We start from the raw sequence: 16,922 nt of genomic DNA on the forward strand, positions 1-16,922 counted from the left end.
TAGGTTTTAGAGAAAAAGAGGCATCACTGTGGGGTAGAGTAAGGTAGTTTACAGTAGGCTTTAAGCCAAGCCCCGAAAGGTAGATTCAGCAGAGTGAGGAAAGGCTGGTCTACTGAGCTCCAGGCCTAAAAGAGTTGGGAAGGGGCACAAAGGGACTTTTATTCTATCTCTAAAGTTTTATTTCTGTTTTTTAAAATTGTTAAGCACATACGACAACATGTTAACATTTTTTGAATTTGGACAGATGACACCTACACAGAAGAGTTCATTGTTTCTGTTCTGCTTTTCTGTATGTTTGAAATATTAATTACAAAAAAAGAAGATAAATAGCCTTAAAAGCTGAGCATCACAAGAAACAAAGGAAAGAACTTCAATGATATACAAATCAGGAGCCAGCTCTTAAGTAGGCAGATGCTAATGGTAGTCCCTTATTTTATCAGGGTCTTAAAGGAACACACAAATAATACAAATAATATATTTTTCTGCAACCAAAGAACTGAAAAGTGACGGTCATCCATAATAAAAGATCAAATTAATGAAGAAGCAGACAAGATAAAAAAAGGTCAAAGTTTCTCTATGGCTTGGGCTTTTCATCTTTTAGGCATCAGATATACTAACACAGAAATTATTGTTGTACATTATTATTAAAGGAAATACATATAAATAAATGTATTTTAGTCACTGTCATTAAAAGGAGCAAGTTTAGGAATACCACACAAGAAATAACGATAACCTGTATACCTACTTTTTACACCTATATTTCTATGTGAAAAGTAAGTATAAGCATTATTTTTCTGACACAGTGGCTTTAATGCATTTATTTAAATTCTTCAAAAATATACTGAATAGCCTCTCTTTTGTGATATAATTGTGTCTGTTCACCAGCTTGAATTATTTTCTTTCTAAGAATTTTTCTATAAGTACTGTGGAAAAACCATTATCAATTTTTCTGTATTCCTCATTGCTTGGTTAAGCTCATAGCAAGAATTGAATATATTTGTTCCTTGGCAATATAGAATTTTGAACAGTCTATTCATCACCAGTAATATTGTGTTCCTAGTGAATAAGTAACTTTAATCTTAGTGCAGAAAGTATTTCTGTGTAACAGTTTTCTAAATCACAGTCTACTGATTATATGTAATTGAACAAAGTAATCTGAATTTGGTGGATGTTTGTTCATTCATTCGTATAAAATGGAAAGGCCTTTAAAACTCATCCTAAAAGCACCTCCCACCCATTAGGATGGCTACTATTAAAAAAATAGAAACCAACAAATGTTGGTGAGGAGGTGGAGAAATTGGAAACCTTATGCATTGCTAGTGGGAATTTAAAATGGCACAGCCACAGTGGAAAACAGTATGGCGATTCCTCAAAACATTAAAAATAGAGTTACCATATGATCTGCAATTTCGCTTCTCGGCATATACCCAGGAGAATAGAAAGCAGTCTTGAAGAGATGTTTGTATAACCCGTGCTCACAGCAGCATTATTCATAATTATAACATAGAAGCAACCCAGGTGTCCACCAAGGGATGAATGGACAAGCATAGTGTGGTTTATATATACACTGGAATATTATTCAGCTTTAGAAAGGAAGGAAATTCTTCAATATGCTACAACATGGATAAACTTGAAGAACACTATGCTAAGTGAAATAAGCCAGTCACAAAAAGATACCGTATGATTCTTTTTATATGAGTTACTCAAAATCATAAAGATAGAATAGTGGCTGCCAGAGGCTGAGGAGTGGAGGGAATGGGGAGTTATTGTTTAATGGGTATCAAGTTTCAGTTTCACAAGATGAGCTATGGAGACTGAATTATGGACGGAGATAGTTGCACATTATGAATGTATTTAATACCACTGAACTGTACACTTAAAATGGTTAAGATGATAAATTTTATATTATGTGTATTTTACTACAATAAAATTTGAAAAAAAAACTCTAAAAGAATTTGACTTACAGTAGTCTCTCACGGAAGTACAATTTAATAGACATCGATAGCAATAAAATTTATCCACTATGTAGGAATACCTGTAAAAGTATCTCGCAGGAGCACAAAATCCATAATGCAGCTTTCTGTTATTTCTTAGCTATTTCTAAATATATTGTAAAAGAAGAAAATACTTCTACAGTAATAATAATGATAATTTATAATTTCACTATAATTATCACAAATCTTCAATTCTTACTAAATGACCTTCATACTACTGTAAAACTATTATTCTAGAATTTGTACGTACAAGGTAAAAATCTTTACACAAAGTCAGCAGCAATTCCATATTCTTTCGGCTCCCACATGTTCATACTTATTCATTTACTTAGTAAGTGGTCCTTGAATTTGTATTTACTGGGTACTCTGTAGGCCCTGCAGTTTAGTAGTAAATAAGATACTACTCTTACCCTCATAGAGCTACAGGCTTTTTCAGAAGAAATGCCTCTATAAGCTTAGATCTGAAGGGTAGCCAAGAATTTGCAGGTGGCATGGGGACAGGGGTCAGCAATACTAGAAGAAATATTTATGGCAGAAAGAACAGCATATGCAAAAGCTGGCTAATCTGAGAGAGCTTAGTGCATATGGTGACCAGCTAGTGATTCTACATGGCTGGAATACAAAGGATATGGAAAATTCTGCAGGAAGGGCTAAGACACAAGCAGTCAGATTGTGAAAAATTCTAAAGCTATGTTTAGGAATTTGAGGTTTACCCTTAGTATAATGAAGCACTATTGAAAGATACTGAAGGGAAGTAATAGATTTGTATTTAGAAAGATTTCTTGGCTACATTACGGAGTAGGAATCAGTGGGAGTAAGCTTGGGGGCAGTTAAACAGTGATGACATTTGTAATATTCAGATGAGAGATGACATTGGATTGGACAAGCACAGTGGCAGTGAGGTGGCGAGAGTTGGGTAGATTTAAGACAAATAGGGAGGTAAACCAATAGGATGAAGTGATTGATTAGGCGTGGGAGTAAGAGCAAAGGAATGTCAAGGGCGACTCCAGTTTTCTGACTTGAGCCACTGGGTGAATGGCCATGCTGGTCACTGAGCTGGAAAAGGTACCAGGTGGAAGGCTGGAAGTGATTTTCTCTGGTCTCTCAGAACTCTTCCTAGTAACTCCAAGAATTTGTGATTCTCGACTAAGAAAGCACATCCTATATCCTATAGATTAGACCATTTTTACTGCCACTTATTTAAAAGTGAGGAGTAAATATGTTATTCCTGAGATGTCCATATCACTGGTTACTCGCAGACTTCAAAGTAATTGTTAAGATTTATTTTTAGAGCTCATTGGTTTATTTGTTAAAGTGGAGAGAATACTGTTTTTTGTAGGCATGTATAATTTTGTCTGGTTACATATATAACTGTTGTATATAACCCTTGATAGTCAATACAGTCATGTGTTAGTGACTCAAAAAGTAGCTGTGATGATGATGGCAGCCACTGTTGTCAATGCTGACAACATCAATATAATATCTAAATAAATTGATGTTAAAAATAAACATTTAACAACTCTCGTTCATTGCCAGTAGAAAAGCAAAATGGTACAACCACTTTGGAAGACAGTGTGACAGTTTCTTACAGAACTAAACATATTTCACCATATGATCCATCAGTCACACTCCTTGGTATTTATCCAGAGGAATTAAAAACTTGTATCCATATAGAAACCTACACAGATGTTTCTAGCAGCTTTATTCTTAATTGCCAGAATTTGGAAGCAACCAAGAAAACCTTCTGTAGGTGATGAATAAATAAACTCTAGTACATCCATACAATAGAATATTATTCAGTGCTAAAGAGAAATGAGCTACAAGCCATGAAAAGACATTGAGGAACTTTAAATGCCTGTGACTAAATGGAAGAAGCTAACCTGCAAAGGCTTTATACTATATGATTCCAACTCTACAACTTTCTGGAAAAGGCAAAACTGTGGAGACAGTAAAAAGACCTGCAGTTGCCAGGAGTTACTGGAAGAGGAGGGATGAGTAGACAGAACACAGGAGATTTTTTTAGAGCAGTGAAACTATTCCATACCATACTGAAATGGTGAATACATGTCATTATACATTTGTCGATACTCCTAGAATGTGTATCACCAAGAGTGAACCCTGTCGTAAACTATGGACTTTGGGTGATAGCGATATGTGGATCGTCTTTTGTTCAGGGTTACCTTCTGTTCAGACACATACACACATGCATGCATGCACAAATATCTTTTTCTGGCTTTTATAATATTTGTTAGAAATACTGCTTATGTTTTCTTACGTTAGTGACTATGGCATTTCTTCCAGCTACAAGTCGGTATGTAATATTACTGAATAGTTTGGTGAGATTTTTTTTTTTAATGAAAAATTGATGCAAGCAAGTAGAGCACTAACTCTGTAAGTGAAGGCTACGGTTAAGCATGCTTGCTGTCATGCACACGTTTCCTAACACTTAAAGGAGGATTTTTGAAAAAAAAAAAAAAAACTTTCTAATATTGTGATATACTTTTGTGACGTAACTTTACTCATTATTGCAATTTTCCTTCCTGGAAAACACAGAAAGACTAAGTAAGTTACCCAAGGTCACATATGGCTGAGTCATTCTATATTTATGCTCCAGAAATAAAACAGCTAAGATTCATTCTCCATATTATGAGAATATTGAACCCTCTTCATTACAGAAAACACTTTGTACGCTAGAAGGGATTTGATTCTGTGTTGTTTTCCTCAGCCTTTTTTAAGTGAAGGGAGAGTAAATTTCAGGTTTTGACTTGGGCGAGTCCTGGTATTATTAATCGACACAAGGAACAGAGGAAGAAGAGGTCGCCTGAGAGACATATAAGGAGTTCAGTTTAAGATACTTCAACTTCTAACAGCTTGTAGTAAAGAGTTCCGATGGGCACTTGGGAATGCTGACCCAGAGAGAAGAGCATGTATTTGGAAGTCAATATAGGTGGTGGTGTCAGCTGTTGGAATGTGTGGAGTAAGAAAAAACGAGCAGGCAGAACCAGTGGAATACAAATATGTAGGGAGCAGTAGATGAGAAACCCACGGAGGTGACTAACAGCAAGCTCCTTTAATAACTGCCCAGTCCATAAGAATTGGTAGGAAAGAGAGAATGCCAACTCGGATATGGACAGCTGAGCTTTCCAACCCCACACCTTGTTTAAATTCAATACCTTGCACTCGGGGTCTCACCAATCATTGCTGCTACCACTATGCTGGTGTTGGGGAGTACAGCTCTCTCTTTACTGTGCGGGCCTCTTATCTAAGAGTATAAGACTCAACAAAATTCTTACAGATAACACAAGGAAATCATAAATGGAAAGTAACACAGTCAGTTTAGGAAAATATCTGTGTGGCTGCTTTCATTGCTCACAGAATCTGTTGGTCCTTTAGGGCCCTTTACAGAGGTGTGTGCTTTTCTAGGTGGAGGACCAGCCCCCTGCTGAAACCATGATCTCCCTGCACATAGCAAATTCTTTTTCTCCCAAAAGTGAGAATTTTAAAGCATATCAGGGCTCCTCGTAGTTTAGGCTCAAGGGAAAGGTCATAAGAGGAGAGAGTTCCTTCTTCCTATCGGTCTTAGTTCCATCTTTCATGTGTTCTTTTCATGTCATAAAGATGTATTTTTTCCAAGATGATTAACAGTGGGATTGTCCACCTCCTTCAAGAGAGCCAGTACCCTTTACCACAAAAGTATGAGCTTACTCTGTGGACCCACGTGAGTAACCATCTCAGAATACAGTTGTCCAACAAAGGAATAAGATAAACACATACTACAGCAGAGACCCCTGCAGTGATCATTGAGATAAAAGAACTTGGAGAGATTGGTGTCACAGAACACAAGAGAGCAAGGACATTCAAGTGTCAAATGCAATAAAAAGGCCAACTAGAATGAGAGCCGAAGATGGTCTTTAGATTTTTTAATTAAAATTGGAAGTCACACTAATGCTGAAAGGCTGGTTTTGCTTAGCAAAAATCACATCAACAACTCACTGTAGCACAAACAACGTCAAGTAATTGCTGGAGTCATATTGCTTCTGTTTGATCTGTACAGGAAGTTCTCTCCCCCAGCGGATCTTGTTGCTGCCATCATTTCTCTGTATTTTTTTTTTTTATTCTTATTTCTAATGCAGGATTTTCTTTTTTGAAGAAGGTAAGAGGAAGAAAGTACTATTCTTGTGTATGTTATTTGATATCTCTATGTAAACTAAACTGAATTACTTGTATTTCTGACTCCTTATACATTTTTTTCTCTGTGTGTTTGTGTGTGTGTGTGTGTGTGTGTGTGTGTGTGTTTGGTGAGAGTATTGATAGCAAAAAATAGTGAATGGAAATGGAGAGAAGGGTCTACTATAGGTCTGTGCAAAAAATTGCTTCTTTGAGTCATGCAGCAGAGGAGTTTTAGGTTGAATCATCTTAGCAGTCTAGCTGTATAGTATTACTTGTCAGTTATAAATGTTTTATTGGTAGGTGACTTTCTTTTGTTCCTCAAGGCAACAGGTAGCTCTCTCGGAGTCTCTTTAGCAGAGGATAAGATTCTTTAGCAATAGGGGAAGATTTGTTCTATATTGTATGATAAACTGTAACATAAATAATAACATTATGCTTTCCCATGAATAATTGGATAAATGATTCTCATATCTAATAATATAGATGTCTAATAATGCTACTAACAATGCATTGTTATTATTGTAATAAAATAATCTGTACTTTTGTACAAGGGAACCACTGTTTAAAGAAATTGTGGTTTGTATTAGGCTAGTAGACCCCAGGATATTTGACCAGAACTAGAACCTTATTTCTTTGCTATAATTATTATACGAAAATCATATATATTCTTTAGAATAATAAAAATCATTTACTAAACACTGATGAACACATGGTACTCATTTGATTATTAACCTAAAAATTATGGACCCTTTCCTCTTAGAGAGTTTGATGGTATCAGTTATAATACTTCACTAACTTTTTAAAGTTTTTTTTTGGTTTGTTTCATATTTTATTATAAAAAGGATAGTATGACAAACATGGGTTAGGAGCACAGAGCTTTGTTTATTCCTCATTATCAGAGGACTAGACTCTAGATTCATTGTTAGGTTAATTTTGCAAGCAGATAGTCTACTTCTGTGTTCTGTGCTTTGTGGTAGGATACAGCCTAATCAGAAATTGGCTGGTCTTCGTCCTGCATTCCTGCATACAGTTGAGGCACACTGGAAATTTTCTTGAATGAGTTAATATTTCCTATCTTTAAAAAACAAAACAAAAATTCTTCCCTCCCTTGACCCTCTATTCTCCTCCAATATTATCCATTTCTCATCTTTCCAGCAAAACTCTGCAGAAGAGTTATTTATACTTTCTGCCTCTACTTCCTCTCTTTGTATTCTTTCTTGGAACGACTCCAGGCAGGTTTTCACGTCCACCCTGTACAGAAATCTCTTTGTCAAGGTCACAGTGTCTTCCATGTTGTCAGCTCCCTTCTTGTTAAAATGTTTTCTTGACTTCCGTGATGGCCATGCTTCTCGTTTTTCTCTTACCTCACTAGCTCCTTTTACTCATTTACCTTTATGCCAGTTTCTCATCCTCTTCCCAGCCTCTTAATGTTATGTGAGTCCCTTAGGACTCTGACCCTGGCCTGTTCTCTTCATCTACATTCATTTCCTAGGTGATCTTATCCAACCTTGTGAAGTTAAGTACCATCTATTTGGTGTTGACCTCTGAATTTCTAACTTTCCCCGAGAATTTCAAATTCATACATATAATGCTTACTCAAAACTTTTACTTAGCTGTCTAATGGGCTTCTCAGACCTAACATATCCAAAATTGAATTCCTGTTTCAGCACCATGACACCCCACACAAACCCCGTCCTTCATCATTCCTCATTTTGGTAAATAGCTACGCCATTCATCCAGGTGTTCAGACCAGAAACCATAGTATCATGATATCTTTCTGGACCGCTCCTTTCCCTCACATCTGCTCTGTCAGCAAATCATATCTTTTATAGCTTCAAAGTTATTTAGAATCTTATCCCTTCTCACCACCCTAACACCATTTCCCTAATCCATCTCTTGCCTAGATTATTGCAGAAGTCTCCTCACTGGTCTCTTTGTTTCCACTTTCACCCACCAGAGTCTGTTTTCCAGCTGCCATGGTGATCCCTTAAAACAAAACCACTTCTCTGTTTAAAATGCTCACGTTACTTCACATGATAACTTAGCATAAAATGGAAAGTTCTCAGCATTGGCCACAAGGCACTGTTTTATCTGGCTCCCGGCTACCTCTCTGTCTTCACCTTTTACCCCCTCACTCAAATACATCAGTGGTGCTGGCCTTCTTGCTGTATCTCAGCCATGATAGCTCATATCTGCCTCAGTGATCTGTATTTGCTACTTCCCCTACTTCAATACTCTTTCCTGAGCACGGATTCTGGAATCAGAGTCTTCTGATCTTGAGCAAGTTATTTAACCTTTTTATGCCTCAGTTTCTATAGCTATAAAATAATTGAACCTACTTCATAGAGTAATTATGATGGTGAAATGAGTTAATATATGTAGAGCACTTAGAAGAACACCTCCATATGGTAAACTATGTGTTCACTGTGATGATGAATATTCCTTTATCAGGACTGTACTTATATACTACCTGCTCAGAGGTTATTTAAATAGTGGTTGAATCATCAGAATAAATGATAAATATGCCTCCTAGGTATATCTGCTTCGAAGAGGATAGCTCACTGTGATGTCAAGACAGGCCATGTGTACAGTAAATGTCTGTGAATGTCACAGGAGTGCCCCTTCATTTTAGTTACCAACTGGTACCTCCTCCCGCCATTTCTTTCCTTAGCCAGTCTGTCCCGTGGGACCCAATGCTGCCCAGTATTCCCTCTCCCACCTCCAGCTCATGCCAGTTTAGGTGGGGTCTTTGGAGCCGGCTTTGGAACCCGTGCGGATAAGCATACGGAGAAGAGTTACCTCCCCACCACAGCCTCCCTTTTTCTTTGCCTCAGCATGGATTTCATGGGTATCTACAGTTCTCTATTTCTTACTCTCAGCTCTATCAAAGTACTGAGGCACATTTTTTTTTTTTTGCTTTGAATATTCTGTCCACCATTTGTTACCGTGTGTGTGTGTGTGTGTGTGTGTGTGTGTGTGTGTGTGTGTGTTTAACTTTCCCTTTAGAGAGGAAAAGAATAAAATGCAAAAGGGACAGGGCAGAAGAGACTACCTTTTTAAACTTCCTGTTTTCACTGTTCTTATCAGCAAACTTTCTTTAAAACTTCTAGACTTCTGTCTAATGGTCTAATGCTGCTCTACTCTGCTACTACTCTACTCTAATGAGTAGTTAGTTATTCCTGCAAATGAGAAAGAGGAAATACCTGTACCGTGTATTTAATGAGTGAAGTTGACTTCTTGAATTCAGTCATGCAAGTCCCAGTTGTGACAATTGGTTGCCTCCCAGAAGTGTGCAGTGTCCTGGAAGAGCGTACTGACTTATGTGCCCACCAGGGCACCCTCAACCAGTGACCTTGCATACTGGATGTGTGTGGGGTGGGGGGGGAGGGGGCGCGGGGCTGTTCAGAGGTCTGTTTTGGGCCTCTGTCCCTGGTGTTGGTTGGATGTCAGTTCACAGTTCTGGCTGGCCCTGAAGATCCAGATAACTTCTTTGGTGATTTCAGGGTGCCTTTAGTAATTTATAATGAGTCAGTTCCTTTATTCTTTCATTTCAGGAGTTCCATAGGTAACTTTCCCTTGCCATTTAGGGCTCTACATTATCATTATTTAACTCTTTAAAGGACAAACTCTGACATCTCTTTAAAGATGTATAAAATTTGTGGACATTTGGATAACATAAAAAACACAGAAGTTTTAATATTCTTCAAAGCCACTAAGTAGCAGAGCTCTAGTGTGGATTTTTTAACGGTCCGTGTCCTCACTGTAGTAAACTCTCTTTCCTCTTTATATTGCTTAGGGTAATCAATTAAGTGGAATCACAGTACAGAGCCAGCTTCAGCTTGCATTTGCATAGTGATTTACAAAAGGTAGAGTTACAAGATTGAATATAATATATGCTTTTGTTCTTAAATATCGGAATGTAATTTTTAAAACGTGATTTTTAGAAGTCTTAGATTTACAGAAAAATGGAGAATACAAAGTTCCTATATGCTCCTACATATGCCCCCATCCGCACAGGTACAGTTTTCTCTATTAGTAACATCTTATATAGTAGTAGGATTCATTTGTTACAATTAATGAATAAATATTGATATATTATTGTTAACTAAAATCTATACTGTATTCAGATTTCCTTAGTGTGTATTTAATGTTCTTTTTCTGTTGGGGGATCCAGTCCAGTATCCACATCGCATTCAGTCGTCATGTCTCCCTAGGCGCCTCTTGGCTGTGACAGTTTCTCAGACTTGCCTCGTTTTTAATGACCTCGACAGTTTTGACAAGTATTTGTTGGATATATTATAGGAATTTGTCTGACATTTTTCTCCTAATTAGACCGGGGTTATAGGATCATATGATAAGACTGCATTTAGCCTTATAAGAAATTGCCAAACTGTATGCCAAAGTGGCTGTGCCATTTTGTATTTCCACCAGCAATTTTTGAGAGTTTTGTCACTCACATGCTTGTCAGCATTTGGTTTCGTCAGTTTTTTGGGCTTTAGCTGGTCTGATAGGTGTATAGAGGTTGGGATTTAATTTTTAATTTAGTCTTACTATCATATTTTGTTATATCTGACTATAGAAACATTAGCTTTTTCCTGATATTTATCTTCAGATTAGCATTTAGAAAAGAATATGTGTGCTTTTTCCCATATGAATAACTGTTACAGATGTTTAAATATCATTTCATTTATTACAGTAAAATATGATTACCTGTTCTCTTTGCTTTCTTTTTAGTAATAGCTATGTACGATTGGTGTTAAGCTACCTTCCATTGATGTTAATGTTTCATATTTAATTGTTTTTGTTTAAATTTTTATTCTCATTTTCCATTCTTCTGAGTCATTTTTGCTTGTTTGTTTGTTCATAAAGCTTTTTTGTTTCTGTTACGTTATGTAGTTTTGTACCAATGGCTAGAAGCAGATCGTCATGGCAAGAGCCAAGATGCTGCAAATACGACTTCAGGTAAAAATAAAAATAAAAGTTGAGGTGTTAGAAATTATTATTTTAATTCACCCCAAGCTGATCATAATTGTTTATTCAGTTTTGCTTAGACCAAAAAAAATATATATATTTATTTTGTATTTCCGTTCTCTCATCTGCATCTTAATTTTCATAAAGACTTTTTTTGCTTCACCCTTGAAAAAATCATTCACAAGTCTTTAAGCTCTCTTGGCAGATATGTCCTATTAGGAGGAAAGACTTCATTGCAGCTTAGCTATAATAGGAAGTTACTTGACAATTTTACTCGGAATTAAGTCTACATGTAGTTGTAGTGTGGGACATTAATATTTGCACAAATTTGTAATTCTTGTTTATTTCAGGATAATGTTCGAAAGGTAGATTTTAAGTTAAGTAAAGCATGCTTATTATAATTTTCACATCTTGGGAATTCAAATTCTTAGACTGATTAATTTCTCCCACTACATCCTAGTGATAGATTCTAAGTTACAAGTTTATAAAACAGGCTCAAAATGAGAAGATAGGTTTTTCTCCCATCTCCCATCTCCAGAAGACATCTCCAAGATTTTCTTCTTTGGCTGGCACTAGTAGGAATAGCTACATCCATTCGTTTCTAAATCTTTAACAGTGTTATCAGAATTTCTACATAGTTGTTTCTTCCCATAATTTCCTCCAGAATAATATTTGCCAAGACAGTTATATATTTAACAGTGATCTTAACAGAGATCTTTCCTATTACCCACCCTTTTTGGCAGTCTAAGCGGTGGTGGTGATGGTGGTGGTGCTGCTGCTGCTACTGCTACTGGTGGCGATGGTTCTGGTTCTGGTTCTGTTTTTCTTTTGCTAGATTTGTGTTTCTGTTTTGTGGGTTTTTTCGGTTTTTGTTTCTGTGAAATTTTTTCTCTCTGGAGGTGGTTTTCCTTCTCTCCTGCTTGATTCATTGTACCTCAGAAGGGTGTGGTGTTCCTTAGTTAACAGAGCAGTTATGTTGAAAATGGCACTGTCATGACTTTTCTGATTTATCTCCTGTCCCATTAATAACTTGATATATGAATGAAGATAATGTTACTATTTTAACCAAACTCAGACAGGAATTCATTAAAAGGTAAGTGTTTCAAGGAGTTTATAGCCTGTGTTCTATGCTGTTTCTTCTGCCCTGCGATGTTTTATTTTATGTACCTTTATGGATGATAAAAATAAGCATTTCTGGGATTTGAGGGTCATTGAAGTAGAGAGTGTCTTGCTGGCTGGATATTTTCTGTATTTTCTGAGGATATCCTGTCGCTATGTCAGTAACACAGCAGCTTAGACCTTTAGAACCAGGAAGGAGTTTTTGTTTTGTTTTTTCTCTGACTTAAAGCGAAGTAAAAAATAACCTTTTTTTTTTTTTTTTTTTTTAGTGAAGAAGTGAATAATTTAAAAATCCTAGTGTTTGCATGAGAATCTAGTATCAGCTTAAAGATGTCATTTACCCTTCCTTAACCATTCTAAACCCTGACTCTTTCCTCAGACACATTGACTCATGGAGAGTTTCACATTTTTCCATTGGCTTTTTAATGTTTACATACCCTAGACATGGTGCAAAAATTGATAAACTTTCCTCAGGGATGCCTCTGACAGTTTTTCTGCTAGAAGTGTAAGGTCCATCTCTTAGAAGATGGAACTACAGGGTGGAAAGATACAGAGATGAAGTGCATGCCTAAGGAAAACGATCATTAGCCAAGGCCTTACATTAGGAACAGTAGGTTACTTGCTACAGCAAATCTACTTAAATTATGTGATTTTATTCAAAAAAGCTCCAATGTATTTCATATTGCAGTCTCCAGGAAGATTTTAGAGTGTGACTTTTCCCTCATCTGTGATCTGTTAAGTTTTACAATGAAAGTGTTTTAGTAACCATTTTTTCATATTTTTACCAAAAATGGAAACTGAGTATCTAGTCACACATGTCCAAGTGTGACTCATAAATTGTTTTATGATATTTTTACTTGTAAAAATACAGGTAAGTGACATTTATCTTTTGATATAACAGTTTTTATTTTGAGCTTTAAAAGTAAACTTAAAATGTAGAAAAAACACAGGTAACAGAATACTACTGCTCCAGGGTCTTCTGATTCCTCAGTATCAACTTTTTGACATTGAGAATCTCAGATTGATCCACATTAGAATATTTTATGAAACTAAGGCATTTGCAGGTTACAGATCTCATGGGAGGTAATTTGGTCATGGAGATAAAGAATTGAGCTGACAGCTCTTACTAAATTTTCTTGTATAGCCAAAGTATAGCCTACTTTTCCTTCCAGGATTTTGACAGGTAATGAATTTGGCTTAGAATAGCTTGTTTCTTTTCAGAGCTTAGTGTGTTTAATGTGTTTTGTCTGCTAAACTAGACAACTCAGTAATGACCTTTCTAATTCTGTTAATTCTATTACTAGTAAAGTCTGGAGATGCAGTCATGTTTATCAGAATTTTGTGGAAACTCAGCACATTCCCTTCTTTGAGCACCACAATATCTTTTTTTTTTTTTTAAAAAAAAAAAAAAAAAACACCTTATAGCACCTGGTCTTCCTAGGCGGTCTCCCGTCCAAGAACTAACCAGGCCTGACCCTTCTTAGCTTCCAAGATCAGACAGGATCGGGCACGTTCAGGGTGGCATGGCCATAGAACACTGCAGCATTGGGCCGATCCACATAAAAAATTTCAGCATCGTAAGAATTATGATTAGCTTAACGGAGGAATGTTTCTTTAGTAAATTAAATGTTTCCAAATGGAGTTTTTAATCACCATGTATCGAAATGAGGACAATAATTAGGTTACAGAAAGGATTATTTTAGCATATCTGATTTTTATTATCAGTTGTCTAGCCAGGATTTTAAAATTCAGATTCTGAAATTTTAAATGCAGACCTCTTATTAACAGTTCCATTTCAATTGTCCATTGAGAATTTTACAAGTCAGACTGTTAGAAGTAGAAATTGAATCACATTTCAATATTATCAGTCAATATAGCTGCAAAATAAAAAAAAAAAACAATGACATACTTTTGAAAAAATTCTGTATATTAACTTATTATTATTTATTATTTGTTTTAGGTGAAAATTTTGACCAGAGTCCTTTAAGAAGAACATTCAAATCCAAGGTTCTGGCCCACTACCCTCAGAATATAGAATGGAACCCTTTCGATCAAGATGCAGTGAACATGGTATGTGTTTTTCTTCTCCTTAGCTTTCTTTTTATTTTGTTAAGATGACAATAGTGACTATATTTTGAATGTCCTACATTGTTTCATTAAATTTAATCCTTTAAACAAACAGTTTTATAAGATAACGTCCTCATTTATAGATGTAGAAAATGAGACTCAGAGAGGTCCAGTGACTTCCCTAGGGTCCCCATAGCTAATAATTATATACAACAGACCCTCCAAGTCCATTTTCTTTTCCTACTATTATGCTGTGTTGTGAGTTTGCTTTAATACATAGATGCTTTGATAAACAGTGATATTACTTTGTTTACCTGGAGAAGATCCTGATAGAAGGAGTGTAATTGCATTTTTTTATTTCAAGGAATGTTGTGTGATGGGCCTGTAATTTATCATATTCACAAAGTAAAGAGGAAAAAGAACATCAGTGCATCTTTTAGACATTAGTAGGAATTTGTTTTATAAGGAATTTGAATTAATGTAAAGAGTTACCAGTGGTGATTGTAAATCCCCTTAAAGATTCTTGGACATAAGTAGGTAATAGTTTTCAGATCATTTAGGAAGGGTCCTGCTTAAAAGCCCAGATAATTTTTTAGACGTCCATGAACTATGTGATTATAAAAATCAGGGACCCGCCCCTCCCTCCCCCCCCGCTCCGAGTAAGCAAATGAGAGATCAGGTACGATGGACACAGAAATGCTTAAAGGTGGGCTGAGACACTGATTGGTATAATTCTTTTTGAATATTTTAAAGGTAGAGGCAAAAGACCCTATTGTGATGTGAAAACCATATGGGAAGGAAGTTATTGTTTAGTAGATGCTTGCTAGATACTTCATGTGTGCTACTTTCACATACATGCATACGTGTACCCACTGAGGAGTCATACTCATATTTTACAGAGGTTAAGTTACTTGCCCAAAGTTATGCAAGGAGCCTCAGAGCTTAAATCTAAATGATTTTTACTCCCTACCTCACTTCTTTGCCCACCCACATGCTGCGTCCCCCAAAGAAAAACTGTGTCATTTGGTTTCGACCTATACCAAAATGGTATGAGGGGGTCACATTGGACCCTTTGTGGTGTTTCTGTATCACAGTAAACCAATTCCAGTCTGGGTTTGCTTCAAGGAAGGAGTAGCATGGCACTTTGACTTTGATTCTTTACAGAGCACAGTGTAGTTATTTCTCTACACTGCTACCCAATACCAAAATAGTCAAAGATGCCATTTTGTTAGAAGTTAATACTGAGGGGCCCTGCTTCATTTTTTTGGTGAAGACAACTATAGATACTAAGTAGAACACAACTGTTAGTTCTATTTGTGAGAGTTGGAGGAGCACATGGAAGTTTATGACTAAAATAGTCAACAAACAGCAGTGACAAAAAATAATTTACCAGCCATTTATGCCAGCAAATTAAATGAAAGAAAAGAGTCAAAGAGTCAAAGCAATGGAACAGTGGGTAAGAATGTAAATAGATTATAACACTTCATCTTAAATTAATAAGATATTTCAAAGTATGAATTATTCTGTAAGAAATCACAATAGTGTCCAGAACTAGGTTCTTACTACAGTATGAATCCATAGCCATTTGGAACCAAATGCCACACTTGTGTTTTGTTTCTTTTAACCATTCGAATGGATTAATAGTGAGATATTTGTGATATCTATCTGTAAGACATTAATTTATGAAGCAATTATCAGCATCCTTGATCCGTCTTTGAAATTTTCTTTGCCGCTTGCCTCTGAGGTGGTTCTGTATAAGCAGCAAAAGTTTCCTTCTGAAGAATAAACACAGAGATGTGTGTTTTGATGGTTAAGCACCACATAGCATTTTTGTTTGTTGCTGCAAATCAGAAAGGATTTGCTGGCACTCCTTGAAAATCTCTTTAAAGCATCCCATTAAACTAGTCTGCAGTTGGGTCATAGATTTACTGCCTTTAATTTCCTCTTTGATTTATTAGTAAGTGCATTTGTATGAAGCTATAATTTATTCCCACCTAAAGGTATAAAGCTTTGTTCTTATCGTTAGCAAAATCCCATTCCAACAAGTCATCGTCTTCTGTAATATCAGTCATTCCTCTAACAAGCAACAGTGGTGCTTTGAAATAAGGGCCATTAATTTCACACAGAAATTAAGTACCCCAAAGCAATGAACTTTTTTAAATAAAAAATAACACTTATGTGAGTGCAGTGCAAATGTAATAGAAGATATACATAGGTGACTGGTGAAATTTTTCTCTGTTAATTGCTTTTTATGTTTATTTTGGTTGCTGATTCAGATTTTTAAGAAAAATAAATGGAAGTGTCATAAAACAGAACAATACAACAATTATCTACCCACCACCTAAAACTAACACATGTCAGCATTTCCAGATTTGCTTCAGGTCCGTACCTTCTCTCTTAAATGAAATGAGGCATTGCAAATAGAACTGAAGTCCCCTTCCTTTCCCCCATTTCACATCTCCTTGAGATAATCTATGCTGGCATCCATGACTGTTTATGGGGTGTTCTAGCAGATAGTTCTTATTCTTAAGAATGTACCAGACCTGGGAATTGTTAGGAAGAAAGTATGGTCAATACCTTTTAAGTAAGTTATATGAAATA

The 16,922-nt window shown here is 36.1% G+C and overlaps 1 protein-coding gene and 1 pseudogene across 6 annotated transcripts in view; one reads left to right on the forward strand and one right to left on the reverse strand.

Annotated features, from left to right (window-relative positions):
- The window catches only part of DENND5B (DENN domain containing 5B), a 135,197-nt gene that overhangs the window by 39,036 nt on the left and 79,239 nt on the right, over nt 1-16,922 (forward strand). For 4 of the 6 annotated variants that reach the window (XM_016152058.2, XM_036236684.1, XM_036236685.1 and 1 more), the window contains exons 2-3: nt 11,061-11,126; nt 14,215-14,324. In XM_016152058.2, coding sequence (XP_016007544.2) covers nt 11,061-11,126; nt 14,215-14,324 — 176 coding nt within the window. The remainder of the gene's footprint in view (nt 1-11,060; nt 11,127-14,214; nt 14,325-16,922) is intronic. The other 2 variants (XM_016152055.2, XM_016152060.2) reach the window with 1 other exon arrangement.
- LOC118613963 lies at nt 13,671-13,789 on the reverse strand (annotated as a pseudogene).

Source organism: Rousettus aegyptiacus, unplaced genomic scaffold (assembly GCF_014176215.1).
Source record: "Rousettus aegyptiacus isolate mRouAeg1 unplaced genomic scaffold, mRouAeg1.p scaffold_m13_p_2, whole genome shotgun sequence".
NCBI classification, from domain to species: Eukaryota; Metazoa; Chordata; class Mammalia; order Chiroptera; family Pteropodidae; genus Rousettus; species Rousettus aegyptiacus.